The 22,306-nt window shown below is 41.8% G+C and overlaps 3 protein-coding genes across 4 annotated transcripts in view; 2 read left to right on the top strand and 1 right to left on the bottom strand.

Moving 5' to 3' along the window:
- The window catches only part of abca2 (ATP-binding cassette, sub-family A (ABC1), member 2), a 79,497-nt gene extending 76,477 nt beyond the window's left edge, over positions 1–3,020 (top strand). Inside the window, exon 50 of the mRNA XM_042320751.1 lies at positions 115–3,020. Coding sequence (XP_042176685.1) covers positions 115–150 — 36 coding nt within the window. The 3' untranslated portion in view covers positions 151–3,020. The remainder of the gene's footprint in view (positions 1–114) is intronic.
- A 604-nt stretch (positions 3,021–3,624) lies between these two features.
- LOC112248833 (protein PAXX) lies at positions 3,625–6,033 on the bottom strand. Of its 2 annotated transcripts, none has more exons than XM_024418172.2 (7): positions 5,821–6,033; positions 5,410–5,470; positions 5,264–5,313; positions 4,951–5,135; positions 4,738–4,785; positions 4,458–4,551; positions 3,625–4,117 (listed from the first exon to the last, which is right to left on the bottom strand). In XM_024418172.2, the coding sequence occupies exons 1-7, from the start codon at positions 5,973–5,975 to the stop codon at positions 4,069–4,071; spliced, it is 642 nt and encodes a 213-aa protein (XP_024273940.1). In that variant the 5' UTR covers positions 5,976–6,033; the 3' UTR covers positions 3,625–4,068. The 2 variants fall into 2 exon arrangements, with proteins under 2 accessions (XP_024273940.1, XP_024273939.1); XM_024418171.2 differs by having other exon boundaries at positions 3,626–4,117; positions 4,738–4,788; positions 5,821–6,032.
- dph7 (diphthamide biosynthesis 7) lies at positions 6,021–17,111 on the top strand. Its single transcript, XM_024418170.2, has 10 exons — positions 6,021–6,122; positions 6,530–6,691; positions 11,505–11,632; positions 11,705–11,792; positions 12,044–12,138; positions 14,397–14,554; positions 14,899–14,971; positions 15,095–15,160; positions 15,598–15,770; positions 16,036–17,111. The coding sequence occupies exons 2-10, from the start codon at positions 6,551–6,553 to the stop codon at positions 16,548–16,550; spliced, it is 1,437 nt and encodes a 478-aa protein (XP_024273938.1). The 5' UTR covers positions 6,021–6,122; positions 6,530–6,550; the 3' UTR covers positions 16,551–17,111.
- The last annotated feature ends 5,195 nt before the right edge of the window (positions 17,112–22,306 follow it).

Below are 22,306 nucleotides of genomic sequence, written 5' to 3'. Positions count from 1 at the left end.
AGATGGGATGTTGTCTACATAGATACACTGTGCAGATCACACTTAAGTACTTAACTGTAAGTAAACTTGACTGTATTTTTTCATTTACTAATCACCGGTATGTCTCCATGGCAGGTGCAGCTCTCCTTTAACACAGATACTGTCTGTTGAACTGTGGAAACTCAGAGAGGGGGCGTGGCTGGACAGACAACGTGGGAGGAGGAAACTCAGGGAGGGTGTGGCTAGATATACAAAGTGGGAGGAGGAAATTCAGAGAGGGTGTGTCTATTAGAAAGAGAGAGGAGGAAATATACATCAGGAGGCTGGTGGGAGGAGCTATAGGAGGCAGGGCTCATTGTAATGTCTGGAACGTTTGATTCCGTTCCATTGATTTAATTCCAGCCATTACAATGAGTCCATCCTCCTATAGCTCCTCCCACCAGCCTCCACTGATTTACATGTACTAGGAAGAGACTGGACCGTCTCTATCTACCCAAGGGAAAAGTAAGATACATTTCATTTTTAGCCTCAAGCACCTGACAGAGACTGAGGCATTGGACTCGGAGAAGGAGACACAGTGGGGCAGAGAAGAGAAGGACAGAGAAGTGAAGTTAGCCTCTCAAAGCTGTCACAGAGTTAGCCATGGTTAAAGGCTGAGGTGACGAAGACATCGGTCTTCTGTCATGGGAAACATACTGCTACGGTGAGAATGCTTGCATTTTAATGGAGATATGTTGTTATAGGAATGTTTATATGTAATTTTTTAAAATATATATTGATAGATGGGAACACTGAAAACCAATGTGGTCCATCTAGAAAGGACTGAAATCAAAAGGTCTGATTAGGTATTAATGTCGCTACTAGTAAGTTGGCTTCATTCACTGCCGATGATGTCACAAAATATCACATAATTCCTTCTGATATGACCACCTTACTCAGTCTAATCTTTTATCAGATGTTTGACGCAGTGAATTTGTGATTCAACATTGGTCAAATTTGTTCCGTCCCTGACAAAGTACAAGTTGCATCCTAAATCGCACCCTATTCCCTATATAGTGCACTACTTTTGACCATGGCCCATGGGGCTCTGTTCAATAGTAGTGCATCATGTACTGAAGGGAATAGGGTGCCATTCGGGACTCACTGTTCCTATTCAACCAGAGATTCCACCCCAACCCCCTTTAAAATCCTCTACCTGCCTTGAGAGCATGCTGTCATGAAACCAGTCAAACTAGTGTTGTGTCATACAGTATATCTATATTTTTCTGTGGCAAGAAGAATTATTTATTTTCTAAATGTATACAGGATATCTGATCTGTGATTGATTTCGAAATAACTGATGATGGTTGATAGCTAAGTAAGTTTTGACGTGAGTCCTGAATCGTTGGCCTTTTATTTGAAATCACTTTACTAGACTAAGTGAGTCAGAGGATAGCTGCACCAGATTTCCTCTTTTAAGAGAATGTAACGGAATGATTCTATATGTTGATGATGATGCTGATGGTGCCTCCCAAATCTCTAGCCTCTTCATTTGGACACTGTATATTTTTGTCTCGACATGATAATTAGAGCACTTTCTACTGAATGCTGAATTTTGTGCTTCTACAAATCATAATGATTTGTTTCTTTCAACAAGATCCTATGTTGGACACCATGTAATAACATACTTTACAATGAAGGTAATCAACAAGATAATTTAAGTAATCAAAAACCGTGAAAAGAACTTAACAATAATTCTATCCTGTAATACCTATAAGAAAGGACACATACAGGATTTACAATAATAAGCATACACTACTGCACTACCATCACTGTGAGAAAAAAAGTTGAACTTTCTGATCATTGTTTAGTTTGAAATCTTGTATGATTTACAAGATGCTTTCAAGTCAGCTGACTTTTTCTTTTGGAAGTTGGAGCACATTAGGAATTTTGAAGAACACCCACACCACGTCATTAATGAAGAGAAATGTTTGTCATTTCTTGAATATGTATGTTGCCATGTGATTTGAAATGGATATGTTCATGGGGTGTTTGTGTTGTAAAGATATAGTTGTGATCCCTCCTAATTCCTCTCAGAAATTGCTTAAGTTATTTCGTGGACTAATTCTATGTAATTTAACACATTGATTTCTTAATGGGTGACCTAATTTGGACTTGTTTGAAAAACAATATCTTGACTGGGGTGTTTGTTATCCTTTTACTATTAAACAAGGAAACTAATTGTTGTAATTTGTTTTCCTCAGAATGTAAAGTAGGTGAAATTATTTTTCATGTGAACTAATATGAGAATGAGAAACCAAGCCTGTCTTTGAAACGTGTTAATTAATGCTACCTGTATATGTTGGGAGCTGAAAAGCCGTGAGGAAAGATGTAATGAACTTGAGTTAAAGGACACAAGTAAACCTCAAGACTAAATGATGACCGTGATGCTCTGCTTTAACTAGAGTTCTGTGACTCTGGACCTCAAAGGAACAGCAATGTGGTTTAGAACCATTTTAGATGGTTTTGATCATTATTTGATCTATTGCAACCGTTGTTGCCACCCAACATCTCTGAATACTTAAAAAGGTATTTGAAGTTTTCCCTGAGCAAAAAAAAAGCTTGATTTAAATTTTTGATTTTTTTTAAATTGACAAGAACTTATTGTTCAAAGATCTCTGGAGTAAAAGTAAAAAACAGTTTTTAAAAAAAACGACACCAGCAAATATGAGAATTGGGTGCAATTCTACATGGGTGCAAATACGATGAGATTTTTTTTTCTTCATCAATCTAGTGATTACTTGGCTTTGCTCTGAAGCAAAAATGCTTTGGAATTTACCCAGGTAGTGTATGTGTGCATATGAATATAATATATATCTATATATTTTATGAAAATGTGTCTGACATTTTTTCTGTTGTAAAGCATCTGTTCATATTTGTTCTTCTTGCGTTACATTTGGACTTGTTGCTGAATCTACTGTTTGTGTATTCTGTGCTTCACGTTGGGTGATCTGGATTTTTAAACAAAAAAATGACAAATAAATCAGGTATCAATTGGGTTATTTTTATCTATGGTTTTAATCATGCATTTAATTATAGTATTCTAGTACCTACCTTCAACATTAGATATTAGAACCAAATATTTTACTGCGCATGCTCTTTGAAGGCTTGCAGTCATTTTGCTAACAATAAAGATATGAGAATCAGCCTGATATACACTATCAATTTCATGGTTTCCTGAGCAGATTTGACTAACTTGTTAAAAATTATAATTATGTTATTAGAACAAATCGACATGAATGATTGGACAAGGAGAATGGCTTTAAAAAGTCATGCTTATTATAAAGTTAAAAGATTCAAATACGAGCCTCCCGAGTGGCGCAGTGGTCTAAGGCTGTGCCACTAGAGATTCTGGGTTCGAGTCCAGGCTCTGTCGCAGCCGGGAGACCCATGGGGCGGGGTGCACAATTGGCCCAGCTGCGTCCGGGTTAGTGGAGGGTTTGGCCGGCAGGGATGTCCTTGTCCCTTTGCGCACAAGCGACTCCTGTGGCAGGCCGCGCGCAATGCACACTGACAGTCGCCAGGTGTACGGTGTTTCCTCCGACACATTGGTGCGGCTGGCTTCCGGGTTAAGCGGGCACTGTGTCAAGAAGCAGTGTGGCTTGGTTTGGTTGTGTTTCGGACGACGCACGGCTCACGACCTTCGCCTCTCCCGAGTCCGTACGGGAGTTGCAGCGATGAGACAAGACTGTAACTACCAATTGAATACCACGAAAATTGGGGAGAATATTTTTGGGGAAGACATGTTTCAAGTCTTCCCACAGTGATTGAGGTAATGATAATGAGTGCGTCTAAAATTGGACCCTATATAGTGCACTACTTTTAATCAGGCACCCTATATAGTGCACTACTTTTAATCATTACCCATAGGGATCTGGTCAAAAGTAGTGCACCAAATAGGGAATGAGTGCCATTTGGGATATTTTGTTGAAGCTGTATGGCTTAGTGTTAGTGGATTAAAAGAACATTCACGCACTATATTGTTTGTATGCTGGATAAATGTGACAGCAAGGATGGAAAGCAACTGTGGTCATTCCTCTTAGCAAATTATCATTGATCGTCTTCTTCATCAAATGCCACCCCGGTTGCTTGACGCTTTCTGAAAAAGGTCAGAAAAACAAATAATAGTGAACTTGTCTCTTTACATTATTTGCATGCAGATGCATGTAAATACAGTATGTAAAGACAGTCTGTTCGCTACGTCCCAAATGCCACCCTCTTCCAGTTATAGTGCACTACTTTTGACCAGGTGCCAGCCTTTTAAACAAGTGGACTATTTTGGATCAAAGGCATATCCATTTATAGTGCACAACTTTTAAGCTGAGACCTATGGGCCCTGGTAAAAAAAAAATATTGTACACTATATATGAAATAGGGAGCCATTTGGGACACAGTCACTGTCCTGATCTCAGTGAGAAGGTGATGTATAGGTGATGAACCTCTTAGTTCCTGGGTTGATGAGAGAATCTCCTGGGAGACGCTTCTTGACTGCCATAGTTTGGCCACTCTGCTGGTGTCTCCTTGGCTCAAAGTCTGAAAGAGCAAGAGTAGCATTTACTATACATCATCGTTCCTAATACACCTCTATGAGGATGAGCTATGAGGATAGCTCATCCTCATACATTAGAGGATGAGCTATGTTCTATTGTAATTTACCAAGGCAACTAAAAATACATGTCTACAGAAAAAAGAAGATGAAGAGAACTTGTCACACAGCACCTGTATTCCGTTTGTGCGGACTCTTCCCAGGACTGAATGAGGCAGGGCCTGCTGGAGAGAACATAGTAACACAACAGAGAACATAAAGACAGTGCGATAAGAATACACATGCATTCTGTAACAGCAGTTAGCAAGGCCTTCCCTCGATAGGAAAGAGTACAGTATGTGAGGAGAACTTTGTATGCTGTATAAGAGCTTTGTCCCTAACCTCACCAGTATTGTTTAAATGGGTCAGGCTGTCTGCCATTCTAAACAGCAGCTCTCTCAGGACCTCTTTAGCCTCTTGTTCTTTTAGTCTGGACAGAGTCACACTCAGGTCTCCTGGACTGGCCGCTACATAGAGCACTGCATCGGTGTCCTCCACCGATACCGACACACTCCCACTCCCACACGCAGACCTGGAAGAACATAGGAGAGGAGAGGGGAGGAATATGCAAGTATTGTAAAGGCATGGAAAAGGATCTTGTAAGGATCTCAAGGAGTGCATGAGGTCCTTGGATTAAAATATACTGGGAAATAAACATACCTGATTTTCAGGATATAATCCTCTGTTGACTTTAAGGCAAACTTCTGTCTCTGAAAATAAATGTGCATGTCATTTTGTAATCATATACAGAGGGGAAATGCCAAAATAATGCATTAAGAACCTACATATTTTAACAGGATACATACAAACTGGTTCAATGTCTCCTCAGTGAAATCTGTGCTCCACACATCAAAGGCATTTGTCAAGCTGAAACAGAAAACAAGTATGATGTTAGCTGCATGTGTTACTACACCAATCTTTATTTTACCGGTGAATATCATGGCAATATCTATATGGTACCACTGGCGGCAGCTTTGTTGTTGTTATTGTTGTTAGCACTAACCTGAACACTGCAGCACGAGCTTACTGTGATCCACCCGAGTCGATGAGATCACCTCTCTATTTGAGCAAAACTGTATAATCGCTAACGTATAATAAATAGCTACCTACATGTCCACAACTACTGTAGCTCGCTAGGTCAGTTTTCTGGTCAGTACTTTGTTTTAACGCATGGTTTCTATCCATACGGAAATGGCTAGATAGCTGTCAACACTCACCCAACATTGAATATCCCAGATGTTGTATGCGTGTAGCATATTAGTTTAGACTGGTCTTTTTTATCTACCACGGTGCAATACGATGATTGGGTCAACGGTAGATTTCCATCCATGTTTTGTGTTGGTGTGGGCATGAGCTGATGGTCAGGGAACATCCACTGTGTGTGGTTGCCAGTGGGTGGCTAGTGATACCCCACGTCTATGTAACAATGTGCAACGTTTCGATGCTGAATGTAGCCCCCAGTCGGTGACGTGGCAGCGTCATTCAGGAAGTGTTTGCCAGCCGAATAGCTGCTTCACATGTATGTTTCTAATTTCTTTACCAGAATATATGTTGATCTGCAAACAAATATAGCTTATTGGGATATTATGTGCGTTGTAATTCAATCGAAATACTATAGTTGGAACTGAGTACCTAGCTAAATGTTCGTCTAGGCGCCTGTTGCTAGCGAAGTAGGGAGGTAAATTATAGCCTGCTAACAGTAACGTTAGTGCTGGTTTTGCTAAATATGTGCGCTAGCTGGAGGCTAGCTTGTTTATGTTGCATGTATCTCAACCAGCAGTTACATTTTTAGTTAGCTAGTTAACTAATATTTGATCCAATCCTATGTTACCCGTGTTCATGTTGTTGATGGTGGGCTGTGTTATCTTGGCATACTAATTGTTGACACTGTCCATATTTGCATATTTGACTGGTGCTTTGGTCCAGTAATATGCATAACATATTGCGATGGCTTGGAAGTCAAGGACCCGCAGTCTTCAGGTGTTCGACACAGAGCTGAGTGCCGACACAGTGGAGTGGTGCCCCATCCCAGAGTGGCACAACATACTGGCATGTGGAACATATCAACTGCAGAAAGGGCCAGATGCGGTAAGATTGTAGACACTATCGTTAGACAGACATTCAAAGCCAAGATACACTATGTATACAAAAGTATGTGGATTCTTCGTGAAATGAGTGGATTCAGCTATTTCAGCCACACCCATTGCTGACAGGTGTATAAAATCGGGCACAAAGCCATGCAATCTCCATTTACAAAGTCAGTAGAATGGCCTTAAATGAAGAGCTCAGTGACTTTCAATGTGGCACCATCATAAGATGCCACCATTCCAACAAGTCAGTTTGTAAAATTTCTGGCCGGCTAGAGCTGCCTCGGTCAACTGTAAGTGCTGTTATTGTGATGTGGAAACATCTAGGAGCAACAATTGCTCAGCCCCGAAATGGTTGGTCACACAATCTCACAGAACGGACCCCTGAAGCCTGTAGCACTTAAAAATCCTTGGTTGCAACACTCTTCCCGAGTTCCAAACTGCCTTTGAAAGCAACGTCAGCACAATAACTGTTCGTCGGGAAGCCGAGGAGCCGCACACACAAGCATAAGATCACCATGCGCAATGCCAAGCGTCGACTGTAGTGGTGCAAAGCTTGACACCATTGGACTCTGGAGCAGTGGGAACACGTTCTCTGGAGTGATGAATCACACTTCACCATCTGGCAGTCCGTCAGACAAATGTGGGTTTAAAGGATGCCAGTAGAACACTACCTGCCAGAATGCATAGTGCCAACTGTAAAGTTTGGCTAGGCCCCTTAGTTCCAGTAAAGGGAAATCTTAACGCTACAGCATACAATTACATTCTAGTCTGTTCTGTGCTTGGAACTTTGTACTAGTAGTTTGGGGAAGGCCCTTTCCTGTTTCAGCATTACAATGCCCCCGTGCACAAAGTGAGGTCCATACAGAAATGGTTTGTCGAGATCGGTGTGGAAGAACTTGACTGGCCTGCACAGAGCCCTGACCTCAACTTAATCAAACACCTTTGGGATGCATTGGAATGCCGACTGCGAGCCAGGCCTAATCGCCCAACATTTATTAAAACCTTTTACGACTAGGGGTTCCGCTAGCGGAACGTTTCGACAACATCCAGTGAAATTGCAGAGCACGAAATTCAAAATAAATTATTAGTAATATTTAACTTTCATACAATCACAAGTGTAACACACCAAAATACAGCTTAATTTGTTAATCCAGCCGTGTCAGATTTCAAAAAGGCTTTACGGCAAAAGCAAACCATGCGATTATCTGAGGCCAGCACCCCATCAAACAAATGCATGACAATCATATTTCAAACTGCCAGGCGCGACACAAAACTCAGAAATAACGATATAAATGTATGCCTTACCTTAATATCTTCTGTTGGCACTCCAATATGTCCCATAAACATCACAAATTGTCCTTTTGTTCGATTAATTCCGTCGTTATAACCCCAAAGTGTCCATTAATTTGGCGCGTTTGATTCAGACAAACACCGGTTCCAACTCGCCCAACATGACTACACATTATCTAATAAATTACCTGTAATCTTGGTCCAAACATTTCAAACAACTTTCCTAATCCAACTTTAGGTATGTTAAAATGTATATAAATCGATAAAATGTAAGACGGAATAAACTATATTCAATAGCGGATAAAAGCAAAGTGGAGTGAGCGCCAGGTTGTGCGCCCCAAACACAACAGTACGCTAGACTCGACACTCAGTCTGAACAGCCATACTTCTTCATTACTCAAAAGAAAAACATCAACCAACTTCCAAAGACTGTTGACATCTAGAGGAAGCCCTAGGAACTGCAAACAGATGCCTACAGAAATCTAGATTCCCATAGAAAAGCAATTGAAAACAGTCACATAAAAAAAAAAAATCCTGCATTTATTGCATGACATAAGTATTTGATCACCTACCAACCAGTAAGAATTCCGGCTCTCACAGACCTGTTAGTTTTTCTTTAAGAATCCCTCCTGTTCTCCACTCATTACCTGTATTAACTGCACCTGTTTGAACTCGTTACCTGTATAAAAGACACCTGTCCACACACTCAATCAAACAGACTCCAACCTCTCCACAATGGCCAAGACCAGAGAGCTGTGTAAGGACATCAGGGATTAAATTGTAGACCTGCACAAGGCTGGGATGGGCTACAGGACAATAGGCAAGCAGCTTGGTGAGAAGGTAACAACTGTTGGTGCAATTATTCGAAAATGGAAGAAGTTCAAGTTGACGGGTCAATCACCCTCGGTCTGGGGCTCCATACGAGATCTCAGCTCGTGGGGCATCAATGATCATGAGGAAGGTGAGGGATCAGCCCAGAACTATATGGCAGGACCTGGTCAATGACCTGAAGAGAGCTGGGACCACAGTCTCAAAGAAAACCATTAGTATGATTTGATTTGATTTAGTAACACACTACGCCGTCATGGAATAAAATCCTGCAGCGCACGCAAGGTCCCCCTGCTCAAGCCAGTGCATGTCCAGGCCCGTCTGAAGTTTGCCAATGACCATCTGGATGATCCAGAGGAGGAATGGGAGAAGGTCATGTGGTCTGATGAGACAAAAATAGAGCTTTTTGGTCTAAACTCCACTTGCCGTGTTTGGAGGAAGAAGGATGAGCATGGAGGTGGAAACATCATTTTTTGGGGATGCTTTTCTGCAAAGGGACAGGCCGACTGCACCGTATTGAGGGGAGGATGGATGGGGCCATGTATCACGAGATCTTGGCCAACAACCTCCTACCCTCCTTCCCTCAGCATTGAAGATGGGTCGTGGCTGGGTCTTCCAGCATGACCATGACCTGAAACACACAGCCAGGGCAACTAAGGAGTGGCTCCGTAAGAAGCATCTCAAGGTCCTGGAGTGGCCTAGCCAGTCTCCAGACCTGAACCCAATAGAAAATCTTTGCAGGGAGCTGAAAGTCTGTATTGCCCAGCAACAGCTCCGAAACCGGAAAGATCTGGAGAAGTTCTGTATGGAGGAGTGGGCCAAAATCCCTGCTGCAGTGTGTGCAAACCTGGTCAAGAACTACAGGAAATGTATGATCTCTGTAATTGCAAACAAAGGTTTCTGTACCAAATATCAAGTTCTGCTTTTCTGATATATCAAATACTTATGTCATGCAATAAAATGCAAATGAATTACTTAAAAATCATAGTGTGATTTTCTGGATTTTTGTTTTAGATTCCGTCTCTCACAGTTGAAGTGTACCTATGCTAAAAATGACAGACCTCTGCATACTTTGTATGCTGATTTTGCAGGTTATCAAATACTTTAGTTTTTTTTGGAATTGTTAGTTAGATTACTTGCTCGTTATTACTGCATTGTCGGAACTAGAAGCACAAGCATTTCGCTACACTCGCATTAACATCTGCTAACCATGTGTATGTGACAAATAAAATTTGATTTGATTTGATACTTGTTCTCCCCACTGTAAGTCTCATTTGCAAATGTACCCTGGTAACAATGCAGGAAAATAAAATTATACTCAACTTAAAACACACAATTAAATAAATAGCAAATATTATATACACAATAATCAAAACACATTTATCAATATAAGGATCCTTTTCTCCTAAACTGACCCAGTGACAACACCACATCCAAATGAAGCATTACTTGGAGATTATTCAACATGATAGGGGCCTGGTAGGAAAAGGAAAGGGAAGTCTCCATCATTAACCAACCCTGTGATCTAAGTGTTGTAATCAGAGTTTCTATTTCTTTCAACCATGATGTTAAGTAAATTGGTAGTTTGAGCAAGGCTTTATAAACAAAAACAGAATGACGTGTTTTTAGCGAGGTCCAACCAACAACAAATGTTAAAAGATGCAGTGGTGAGTGTCAACTGTCAGATGTTATAAAACTAAGTGTGCTATAATAAATTGTGTCCAAGGGCTTCAAAACACCGGCATCTGCATTCATGTATATAATATCGCCATACACTTCAACAGGAATAAATCTAGACTGAATGATCTGTTTTCTACTATTTTTTTAAATGAAAGACAAGCCCTATTCCTATAGAAGAAGCCCAACTTAATTCTTAATTTCTTGACTAACTCGTCAGCATGCTTTTCGTCAATCCAGATGCCCAGATATTTTTAGGCGGGGACACGATCAATGGGGGCACCATCTAACGTACTTATGCAAAAATCATCAGGTACATCATTACATGATTTGGAAAATGTACTTGATTTTACCAGCATTTAGTACCAACTTCAGGTCAACCAAGGCTTTCTGCAAGGTAGTAAAAGCAGATTGAAGAGTCAGCAGACCCTGAGGTGCCGTAGGGGCAGTAGCGTATACAACAGTGTCATCTACTTACAGATGACAGTTACGGTTTTGTACAAATAGACCAATGCTGTTAATATAAATTGTGAAAAGAACTGAACCAAGAATCAAACCTTGTGGGACACCTTTTGTACGAGTAGAAATCTTGAGTTAACGCCATCAGTAAGTACACACTGTGTTCTGTCTTTTAAATAATTTTCAAACCAGCTACAAGCAACCCAATCTAAGCCAATCTAAGCCATCAGTGCTTGACTTCACTAATGCTTTTGTGGCTGAATGGAAGCAAGTCCTCGCAGTAATGTTCCAACATCTAGTGGAAAGCCTTCCCAGAAGAGTGCAGGATGTTATAGCAGCAAAGGGGGGCCCAACTCCATATTAATGCCCATGATTTTTGGAATGAGATGTTTGACGAGCAGGTGTCCACATCCTTTTGGGCATGTAGTGTATGACTGTATACACCATGATGTATGTCACTGACTGTATAACAGAAAGTTGTTACTTCTCATACACGTTGGGACTCTGGTGTGTGTGTATAAGGTGGTGTAACAGTTCTCTCATTGTGCAATCATCAGGGACCAGAGGATGCGGCTACTCGGATTGGCCGACTGTACCTGTTCACGTTTCGTCAACAAGGACCTATGTGTCCGCCCCTCAGTGAGCTGCAGCGGATTGACACACCAGCTATATTAGATATAAAATGGTAAGATGATGGAGATCCTCCACCTGGCCTTGATGATTACTTTGTTGCTATACCTCTATTCTCTATTCTCAGGTGTCATGTGCCAGTGTCAGAGAAGCCTCTGTTGGGCATGGCTACAGCCAGTGGGGAGCTACAGCTGCACAGACTCATAGAGAGTCAGGTGCGATACAGATTCATTCACTGTCGAATATCCATGTCCATTATGTTAACGAGTGTTTGGGTTAGGGTTGCAAAATTCTAGTAGCTTCCCCAAATTCCCTGGTTGTCCAGATATCCTGATTTGCAATATTACTGGAATCAGGATGGAATAAGCACAACATCTGTAATCCTCTAAACAGGATTTCAGAAAAACTAGGGAATTGTGCAACCCTAGCTTTGGGCACTGCTCTTATGGATACGTGTCTCCAGTAGGAAGGCCGGTGTGCTCTGCAGACTGTGACCAGTTTGGGACTGGGACCTGATAAGTTGGCTCTGTCATTAGACTGGTCCACTGGAAGAGGTAACAGGTGAGGATAATGGCTTCATTTGGGATATACTGAACACTGCATGGGAGGTTACTAAAGACCACATATTGGACAACTAATGTTCTAATAGTCAGTAAAATTTCAAAATGTAAGCATATCCGTGGTAAGTTTGTTTGTCTGTTTCAAGTTCATTATTTGGGCTCCCGAGTGGTGCAGCTGTCTAAGGCACTGCATCTCAGTGCTAGAGGCGTCACTACAGACACCCTGATTCAAATCCAGGCTGTATCACAACCGGCCGTGATTGGGAGTCCCATAGTGCGGCGCACAATTGGCCCAGTGTCGTCCAGGTTTGGCTGGTGTAGTCCATCATTGTAAATAAGAATTTGTTCTTAACTGACTTGCCTAGTTAAATAAAGATTCAATTATAAAGCATTGCATATATCTATAGTCACATTTCCGTAGTGGCATACACTTGAACAGAGGCGTTTTTTTTTTTTTTTTAGATTTCCACACATTTTTATAAATGCATTTCATGCAATTCTACGTCATTTACATGTTAAAATACATAATTTATGCCTCCCGAGTGGCACAGTCGTCTAAGGCACTGCAGTGCTAGCTGTGCCACTAGAGATCCTGGTTTGAGCATTGCCGCGACCGGTAGACCCATTTGGCCCAGTGTCATCCGGGTTAGGGGAGGGTCTGGCCGGCAGGGATGTCCTTGTCCCATCGCGCTCTAGCCTAGCGACTCCTGTGGTGGGCCGGGCGGTTGCACGCTGACAAGGTCGCCAGGTGTACGTTGTTTCCTCCAACATATTGGTGTGGCTGGCTTCCGGGTTAAGCGGGTATTGTGTCAAGAAGCAGTGCGGCTTGGTTGGGTCGTGTTTCGGGGGACGCACAGCTCTCGACCTTTGCCTCTCCGTACGGGAGTTGCAGCGATGAGACAAGACTGTAACTACCAATTGGATACTATGAAATTGGGGAGAAAACAGAACAAAAATACATTATTTGTATTTTATTTTTATTTTGTGGGGGTAGATCAACATTAATATCGCAGATTGTAGGTTCTATCAATTTAATTGTTTGCATCATTTCTAATCCCCCTTTATTTTATTTTTAAGCCTTGAGACAATTGAGACATGGATTGTGTATGTGTGTCATTCAGAGGGTGAATGGGCAAGTCAAAAGATTGAAGTGCCTTTGAATGGGGTATGGTAGTAGGTGCCAAGCACACCGGTTTGAGTGTCAAGAACTGCAAAGCTGCTGGGTTTATCACGCTCAACAGTTTCCTGTGTATATCAAGAATGGTCCACCACCCAAAGGACATTCGGCCAACTTGACATAACTGTGGGAAAACATGGACCATCACCCCTGTGGAAAACTTTTGACACCTTGTAGAGTCCATGCCCCGACGAATTGAGGCTGTTCTGAGGACAGAGGGGGTGCAACTCAATCTTTTTTACACTCAGTGTATATTCTAGGTTGCAGTAGGCTACTAAATAACTTTCCAGTGGCACTGAATGATGAAGATGAAGCCTAGGCTACTTACAGGTGATGGCCGATGCACTCATGCCAAAAGCTTATTTCAAGATAAGCTACTTAGAAAAAGTGTTGTTCGCTCAAAAAGTTGTTGAAACATTTTTTTTTTGGCTTCTACAGACAGATTAGTCTTCTATTTTCAGCAGTAGGCATTTGCTTTCCAAACTTGAAAGTTTTTCTCGCAATTATATCTTGAAATTTGCGAAAGGCCAACTGACAGCCGCAACCAACCATAGAAGTATAATCCATTCAAGTCAGGACTGGCAGCAATAGCTAGTGTACCCATGAGTTTAACAGTCAAATTGCCAGGCTTAGAGGTTTTCAAAACCCTTCTATGGATTATATGTCTATGGCCACAATGCAACAAGCTGTTCTATATTTGGCGTGCATGCTGCCCAAATTCTGGCCTTCCCGACTTTAAGTGCTTATGATTCATCTTGATCCACAGCAACTTTTTTTTTTTAAGCTATTGATCCTCTGTGGCTAAATTATGCTCTCTGATGTAGTATTTTGAATGGTTTTGTCTGTTCAGACAGGAATAATATCATTTTAGGAATACATATTCCTAATATTCCATTTAAGTCATTTTAATGTTGTCAGAGAAAGAGCAGCGCAATAGAATTGTTTAGGATATAGTACTAAGTTATGTGATTACCTAGGGTTTTCATCCCTGTGGGCCATGTTTAAAAGTAGTGCACAATATAGGGAATAGGGTGCCATTTGAGACCCATCCATGGCGTATCCTCTCCTCTTCCCCTCTGCAGTAGTGACGTGCGTGTGGTGTCCAGTGACTCTGCAGGCTGTGTCAACGTCTTGTCCCTGGGGGAGAACAGTCTCACTGCTGTATCACAGTGGAAGGCCCACGACTTTGAAGCCTGGATCTCAGCATTCTCATACTGGGATACTCAGCTTGTCTACTCCGGTAACACTCCCTCTCGAAAACACATCCAGCTAATACAGGCCGCTTAGTGCTCAATACCCTCCTGTCAAGTTCTGTGTTAATGTTTGCCCCTCCTTGTGTGATGATGATGTTTACACGTTGCCTTAATAAGATGGTCAGGGTTGTCATGCTTTTTGAGCAGACGGGATCCTCATGTTCTTTAAAAAGCCTTGTGACATGCGTCCTATGTTTTGATCTTCCATAGCAGCAAGTTCAGTTGGTGACCTCATGTTTACTGTTGTCTGCGTGCTTGCAGAATAATTTAAACATGACCAAACCTGTCCTGTGTGTGTGTGTGTGTTGTCTGAATGGAATGCACCTGGCAGGCGGGGATGACTGCAAACTTAAGGGATGGGATCTCAGGATGGGTCCCTCTTCCCCCACATTCACCAGCAAGAGGTGAGCATGTTGACACAATACGCAGTCAAAATGCATTCGCCATTCCCATGGCCAAATCAGTGGGTGCCACAGAAGCATGTCTTAAATGAACATGTAACCAATACTGTTTTTCCTTTCTTGAAGGCACTCGATGGGTGTATGCAGTGTACACAGTAGCCCACACCGGGAGCGCATTCTAGCCACAGGCAGGTAAATGAACATTGATTTTGACTATTTCAGTCAGGTGTTTTATTTTCAAAAGGCCAGGCTGATATTATAATATACTATAAGCCTTGTATTCATCAAGCTCCCCTTTTATATTCACTATGTGTTCCTGGGAGAGAAGCTGAGTAATCTGTTTTTTTTTCCTATCAACATACTAATTGATGTTTACTTACCAGATGTGTGAAGGATAGATTGGTGTCGAACCCTGATGCCCATACGAACCCTATAGTGCTTGCGTCCGAAATGGCACACTGTTCTCAATGTAGTGCACTACTTTTGACCAGAGCCCATAGGGCTCCTGTTCAAACGTAGTGCACTCTATAGGGAATGATCTGGACTCTGGACAAAAGTAGTGCACTATATAGGGAATAGTGTTCCATTTGAGATGCAGTGAATCATGTGAACTCTCTCCTGTCCTGTAGCTATGACGAGCAGGTGCTCCTGTGGGACGAGAGGAACATGCGTCAGCCTCTCAGTGAGAGTGCTCTGGGTGGCGGAGTGTGGAGACTGAAGTGGCATCCTACCCATGAGCACTTGCTGTTGGCTGCCTGCATGCACAACGACTTCCACATCCTTCACTGCCAGCAAGCCCTGGGTGAGTCTGACTGTCTGGGACGTGATGCTGCTCACATGAAAACTCGCCGCATAGCCACAACTACCATGTCTGTCTGGTTGAAGAGCTGGCTTGTATTCACAAGGAAACAACTGAAGCAGGGAGGAGCCTACCTGAATTTGTCCAATAAGAAACACTTGTTTTATATTTTTATTGCAAAAGTTGTTCTACCCTGTGTTAGTATGAATAAGACCCAAGTTATGTCTTGTCATTTTGTGAAACCTGTAATATTTACTTCTTCCTCTAGAGGGCAGCGGAGGAGCGTGTTCTGTCGTAGCCTCCTATATCCTCCACAATTCCCTGGCCTATGGGGCTGACTGGTCCCAGCTTTCCCTGGAGGAGCCTCCCCCCTGCTCCCCTCTGGAGACCACAGAGTCAAGACAGTCCCAAACAGAGAGCCGTACAGGAGGACACCTAAGGATTCAGTATGAATCTCCCACTGCCAGCTTCGACACCTCCTTGGAGGATGACACAGGACGTTACATACCTGAGAGTTTATCCCCGTCATCTGCTAGCTCTGTGGCAGGCCCACCTGCCTGTCCTAACCCTGACGTGGACAGCCCTGCAGTGTCCTGCCTGATGGCCAGCTGTTCCTTCTATGACCACATGCTTCATGTGTGGCGCTGGGACTGGACCCCACAGGAGGCAGGCTGCACTGGGACGGCCCAGGGGGAGGGAGAAAGAAGGGCTGTGGGTGAAGGAGATGGTGGCCAGGCAGTAGCACCAGCAAAGTATGCAAAGTGCACTACACGTAGGGAATAGGGTGCCGATTGGAATGCTGCCGAGGTTTGGAGACATGTTTTTGCTTATTGGTCAAGCCCATTAAATCAGGAGGCAAAGACTGAAGAATGCATATGATATCTCACCATAGCGGTCTCTCACTACTACTAGAGGAATATTCACCTTCAAAGAAAAACCACAAATAACATTTTTCAAATTTTTTGAATGTCAATTATTGCAAAAATGTCAAATGTTTACCTTTCTGTAAACATTATGGTTTCGTTCCAATACTGCACACATGATGCGAAAGCACCTGGCATTTATTCAACCTTTCTTGGATAAAATAGGCCTACTTTGAATCACTTGCAGATATCTGAACTATTTATGATTGTGCAGATCAATATCATTCCACCCTGATTTAATAATGCATTTTAATGAAAAACCAACACCTTTTAGGTCAGTATACATATTGGATCTTAAAGATTTCCTGATAAGTGGGTCATGGATTTGTTACAATGCAGGAAAAACATTTGTTTAATCCACTTGTACAATTTGTTCTTTCACGTGTATACTTTTTTGAGCAATACATTTGCTGTGTTTGAATCCCCTGGCTTCTATTGTTCTGTTAACACTGATTTTATTGATTTAACCTTTACTTATCCAGGTTCGTCACATTGAGAGAGAATTGATTTTTCAAGCGAGACCTGGTTCAACCAAGAAGGCAGCAGAGAAAAATATTTGAGACAAATATCAGACATACTATAGCAACTTGCAGGCATAGACACACCATACATTTTTGTCGTTGAGTTCCAGTAGTTGGTGTTGGATATGAAAGCGTAGTTAATTACACAGTGAACGAGAATAACTTGCCTCCAACCAAATTCATTTGGAATTTGGAATAATTTAGTGAAAAATTGCAATTTCAGTCTTTATTATTACATTTTGGGAGTTTATGTGCAGTTGTAAAGCAAACAATAACACAAAAGTTTTTTTTATTTCAATGTATTTAAAAAATAAATAGTGAATCATACGAGGGTGCCAATATATTTGACCCCAACTGTATCTGTCTGTACAATGATCAGTTGACCATAATGATTTAGCTTTTAACCTGTAGCCATCATGTGTACTGCTCTGGTAAAGAAGAAGACAAAAGTTGTAAAGCAATACAATGTAGCCTAATATACATTTTGTTTGAATTACAATAGCACATGCTAGTGTTTTCAGCATGTACATTCACAATACAGCAGGGTCCAGTAACACATGATCAGCTCAGCTGTAGCACATGTTTAGCAACCTATTGACAGAGACAGAGTTTCAGATGGATCAGTCTGTAGGGTCCAGTTATTGTATAAAGTTCTTGGGGTAGAGTTTGAATAACATGTAGGCCTACTACTAACTAAGTATACCATTGTACCCTGAAAATGACACACCTTCCTCTTTACTACATTGGAGTACAAATACTTCCCTGATGAAACCCTCTCAGAATAAATACTGTTCCTTTTGTCCAGCTGGGAAAGGGCAGTGTGGAGTGCAATAGAGAGTGCGTCATCTGTGGATCTGTTGGGGCGGTATGCGATTTGGAGTGGGTCCAGGGTGTCTAGGATGATGGTGTTGATGTGAGCCACGACAAGCCTTTCAAAGCATTTAATGGCTACAGCTGTGAGTGCTACGGGGCAATAGTCATTTAGGCAGGTTACCTTGGCGTTCTTGGCCACACAGACTATGGTGGTCGACTTGAAACATGTAGGTATTACAGACTGGGTCGGGGAGAGGTTGAAAATGTCAGTGAAGACACACACTTGCTGGTCAGAGTGTGATCACACAGCTGATGCTCTTATGCATGATTCAGTATTGTTCGCCTCGAAGTGAGCATAGAAGGCATTTTGCTTGTCTGGTAGGCTTGCATCACTGGGCAGTTCGTGGCTGGGTTTCCCTTTGTAATGCATGATAGTTTGAAAGCCCTGCCACATCCGATAAGTGTCAGATTCGTAGGATTCGATCTTAGTCCTTTATTGATGTTTTGCCTGTTTGATATTTCAACAGAGGGCGTAGCGGAATGTCTTATAAGTGTCCGAATTAGTGACCCGCTCCTTGAAAGCGGCAGCCTTTAGCTCAGTGCGGATGTTGTCTGTAATCCATGGCTCCTGGTTGTGATAATTACGTATGGTCACTGTGGGGATGACGTCGTCTAAGAACTTACACTCCTCAATGCCATCGGATGAATCCTGGAACATATTCCAGTTTGTGCTAGCAAAACAGTCCTGTAGCTTAGCATCCGCTTCATTGGACCATTTCCGTATTGAGCTCTGCACTGGTTCTTCCTGCTTTAGTTTTTGCTTGTAAGCAAGAATCCGGAAGATAAAGTTATGGTCAGATTTGCCAAATGGAGGGCGAGGGAGAGCTTTATGCGTTTCTGGGTGTGGAGTAAAGTTGATCTAGAGTTTTTTTTCACCTCTAATTGCACACGTGAGATACTGATAGAAATTAGGTAAGACTGATTTCAGTTTTCCTGCATTGAATTAGTCATATGTACGCGAAACACATTGTCCAACGAAATGCTTACTTGCAGATTCCTTCTCGACAATGCAACAATAATAAGCTAAATATAAAATATAAGAATATGAACAAAGTAAATGTCTCAGTTGAATAGAATACATTTTTTTAGCATTGCGGGTATAAGAGGTTAGATCCAATCTGTAGTGTTGAAGATCTGCCTTATAGCTGGATCATTTTCTATTGAACCGACATATGCAGTGTTTTACCGTTTTGGGTGAATGCAGTGGGAACATTGCCTTTGAATTTAAATCGCACAATAGCGTGGATCTTTGGTGCTACGGATTGAATCTAGGCCTTTAGGTCTCTGATCTCATCCACCTGCAATGTGTAACACTCAACTGGATAATGCAAAGCAGCATTTTGCGCCAGAACACTCAACATAGGAGTGCCAATTGGAATAAGGGTTTGATTAGCTGCTATGACAATAATAGCAGAACAATGACTATGTTATGAAGGTATCACATGTCACAGTACACCAACAAGCAGCTTAAAGATATTTTCCATGGCTATTATGGTTGTCGTAACACTTTAGCTACAGATAACAATTTGAGCTTAATTGCACATATTTATGCTTTAAGTACTCTACAGGTTCTAATTAACTTTTTTCACCTCTTGACCAACATTTGTTTTGTCATCCCAGAGACTGACAGAGACACTACACTCACCTGTCTCACACACACACACACTAGACATACCTTCATTAAGGATAGCTTCGTTGAGGCTTGCTGCTAAAGGGATGCTCACTAGAGCAAACAGCAGTATCGTAATCTGGATCTTCATCCCTTAAGCACAACAGGCCTTTCTCTACGAGAGTACAGAGAGCACACCAGGTTAATTCAAATTTCGAGTCTTCTGTGACAGGGATGGACCGACTTACGAACACTTATCCACCTATGTACATCTGAGGTGAGCCACAGTGAAAGCAAACTTACCTCAAGAGCTGAAAGATGCTGGTTGTCTAGCTGATGTCTTCTGGACCGGTAGTGGATATTATTTGCATCCTGGTCTTATTCTCTGACTGCAGATACCTTCCCCGCCCTTCCACACCTCTTGACAAAACAAGGCTGTTGACCTTAACCAGGGCCCCAGGACCAGTGGAAACAAAATAGCTCCATAACATCAAAGATCCACCACCATATTTCACCATAGGTATGACATACTTTTCTGCATATGCTTCTGTTTTTCAAAATCAACATTTTGCAATGGTCATCTCAGTCTCTAGACTTGAACCCCATTGAAAGTGTGGTTTTAATTTAAGAGGGCAGTCCATAACTGCAGGTGAAGGGGGAATTAAAGGTTTAACTAAGGTTTAAGAAATGTTGTTAAATCTGAAAACCAAATATAATTAACTGTTAGGGATGTGAAAAATGTAAAACATTTCTTAATGTTTAAACTGACATTTTTTAAAATGTATTTTAAATTTTTTACTCTGCCGCTTTCAACATCATTTCCTGTCCTCGAGATGCACTTTTAGGTTCCAACTCAGTATAGCTAGTATGCCAATCTGTCATGATCGTTATAATGAATGTCGGACCAAGGCGCAGCGTACGTTGAGTTCCACATAATTTATGAAAGTGAAACTTTAGCAAAGACTAAACAATAAACTAACAAACAATGAACCGTGACTAAAATACTACCTCAAAACATAAACAATATCCCATAACCCACAGGTGGAAAAAATGCTACTTAAGTGTGACCCCAATTAGAGACAACGATATACGGGGGACTCTAAATGGGAATCATACCAAAACCCCAACATGGAAAAAACAACCTAGAACCCCACATAGAAAATATAAACTAGACTAACCCTGCAGTCACGCCCTGACCTACTCCACCATAGAAAATAAAGGCTCTCTATGGTCAGGACGTGACACAATCTTATCTAGCTAGCTAATGTTATCTGTTGTTGCTGTTTTTTTTACTACACCCTGTTCAAATGTTTAGCCATCTGGCCCTCTGGCTGGTTTTGAAGCTGGATTTGTCATAACCATAGATAGTTTTCCCTATATCAATGCTTGTTAATGCCAAAGTTTTGGCATCTTCCATAAATTGCGGCCATGAATCTGACATAAAAATATAATAAAATGAAGCTCCAGTAATATGGATAACTATTGCGTTTTTCTACATTGTAATGGACACGGTGCAAACTTTGGTAGGCTGCTGGCAGGCTTCGGATGTGTAACAGCAAAGCAAAGTCAGCCCATGCTCATGGTTCTCACAGTGGAAGTGAAATGATTGGCTACAATGACTTTTCTCATGAACATGCACGTTGGAAATGACATGTACAGTGCCTTGCGAAAGTATTCGGCCCCCTTGAACTTTGCGAACTTTTGCCACATTTCAGGCTTCAAACATAAAGATATAAAACTGTATTTTTTTGTGGAGAATCAACAACAAGTGGGACACAATCATGAAGTGGAACGACATTTATTGGATATTTCAAACTTTTTTAACAAATCAAAAACTGAAAAATTGGGCGTGCAAAATTATTCAGCCCCCTTAAGTTAATACTTTGTAGCGCCACCCTTTGCTGCGATTACAGCTGTATGTCGCTTGGGGTATGTCTCTATCAGTTTTGCACATCGAGAGACTGAAATTTTTTCCCATTCCTCCTTGCAAAACAGCTCGAGCTCAGTGAGGTTGGATGGAGAGCATTTGTGAACAGCAGTTTTCAGTTCTTTCCACAGATTCTGGATTGGATTCAGGTCTGGACTTTGACTTGGCCAATCTAACACCTGGATATGTTTATTTTTGAACCATTCCATTGTAGATTTTGCTTTATGTTTTGGATCATTGTCTTGTTGGAAGACAAATCTCCGTCCCAGTCTCAGGTCTTTTGCAGACTCCATCAGGTTTTCTTCCAGAATGGTCCTGTATTTGGCTCCATCCATCTTCCCATCAATTTTAACCATCTTCCCTGTCCCTGCTGAAGAAAAGCAGGCCCAAACCATGATGCTGCCACCACCATGTTTGACAGTGGGGATGGTGTGTTCAGGGTGATGCGCTGTGTTGCTTTTACGCCAAACATAACGTTTTGCATTGTTGCCAAAAAGTTCAATTTTGGTTTCATCTGACCAGAACACCTTCTTCCACATGTTTGGTGTGTCTCCCAGGTGGCTTGTGGCAAACTTTAAACGACACTTTTTATGGATATCTTTAAGAAATGGCTTTCTTCTTGCCACTCTTCCATAAAGGCCAGATTTGTGCAATATACGACTGATTGTTGTCCGATGGACAGAATC

The sequence above is a fragment of the Oncorhynchus tshawytscha genome, linkage group LG04 (assembly GCF_018296145.1).
Source record: "Oncorhynchus tshawytscha isolate Ot180627B linkage group LG04, Otsh_v2.0, whole genome shotgun sequence".
In the NCBI taxonomy this organism is placed as follows: domain Eukaryota; kingdom Metazoa; phylum Chordata; class Actinopteri; order Salmoniformes; family Salmonidae; genus Oncorhynchus; species Oncorhynchus tshawytscha.
This window is presented reverse-complemented; position numbering and strand designations above follow the sequence as displayed.

Bases quoted from the DNA above. Each gene is read 5' to 3' on its own strand.
- LOC112248833 (XM_024418171.2), bottom strand. From the start codon at position 5,975: ATGTTCCCTGACCATCAGCTCATGCCCACACCAACACAAAACATGGAT. The intron at 5,471-5,820 runs GTGAGTGTTGAC...TTTCTGTTTCAG, and splicing joins TCTGGGATATTCAATGTTGG to CTTGACAAATGCCTTTGATG. The intron at 5,314-5,409 runs GTATGTATCCTG...ATTTATTTTCAG, and splicing joins AGGAGACATTGAACCAGTTT to AGACAGAAGTTTGCCTTAAA.
- dph7 (XM_024418170.2), top strand. From the start codon at position 6,551: ATGGCTTGGAAGTCAAGGACCCGCAGTCTTCAGGTGTTCGACACAGAG. The intron at 12,139-14,396 runs GTGAGGATAATG...TCCCCTCTGCAG, and splicing joins TCCACTGGAAGAGGTAACAG to TAGTGACGTGCGTGTGGTGT. The intron at 15,771-16,035 runs GTGAGTCTGACT...TTCTTCCTCTAG, and splicing joins TCACTGCCAGCAAGCCCTGG to AGGGCAGCGGAGGAGCGTGT.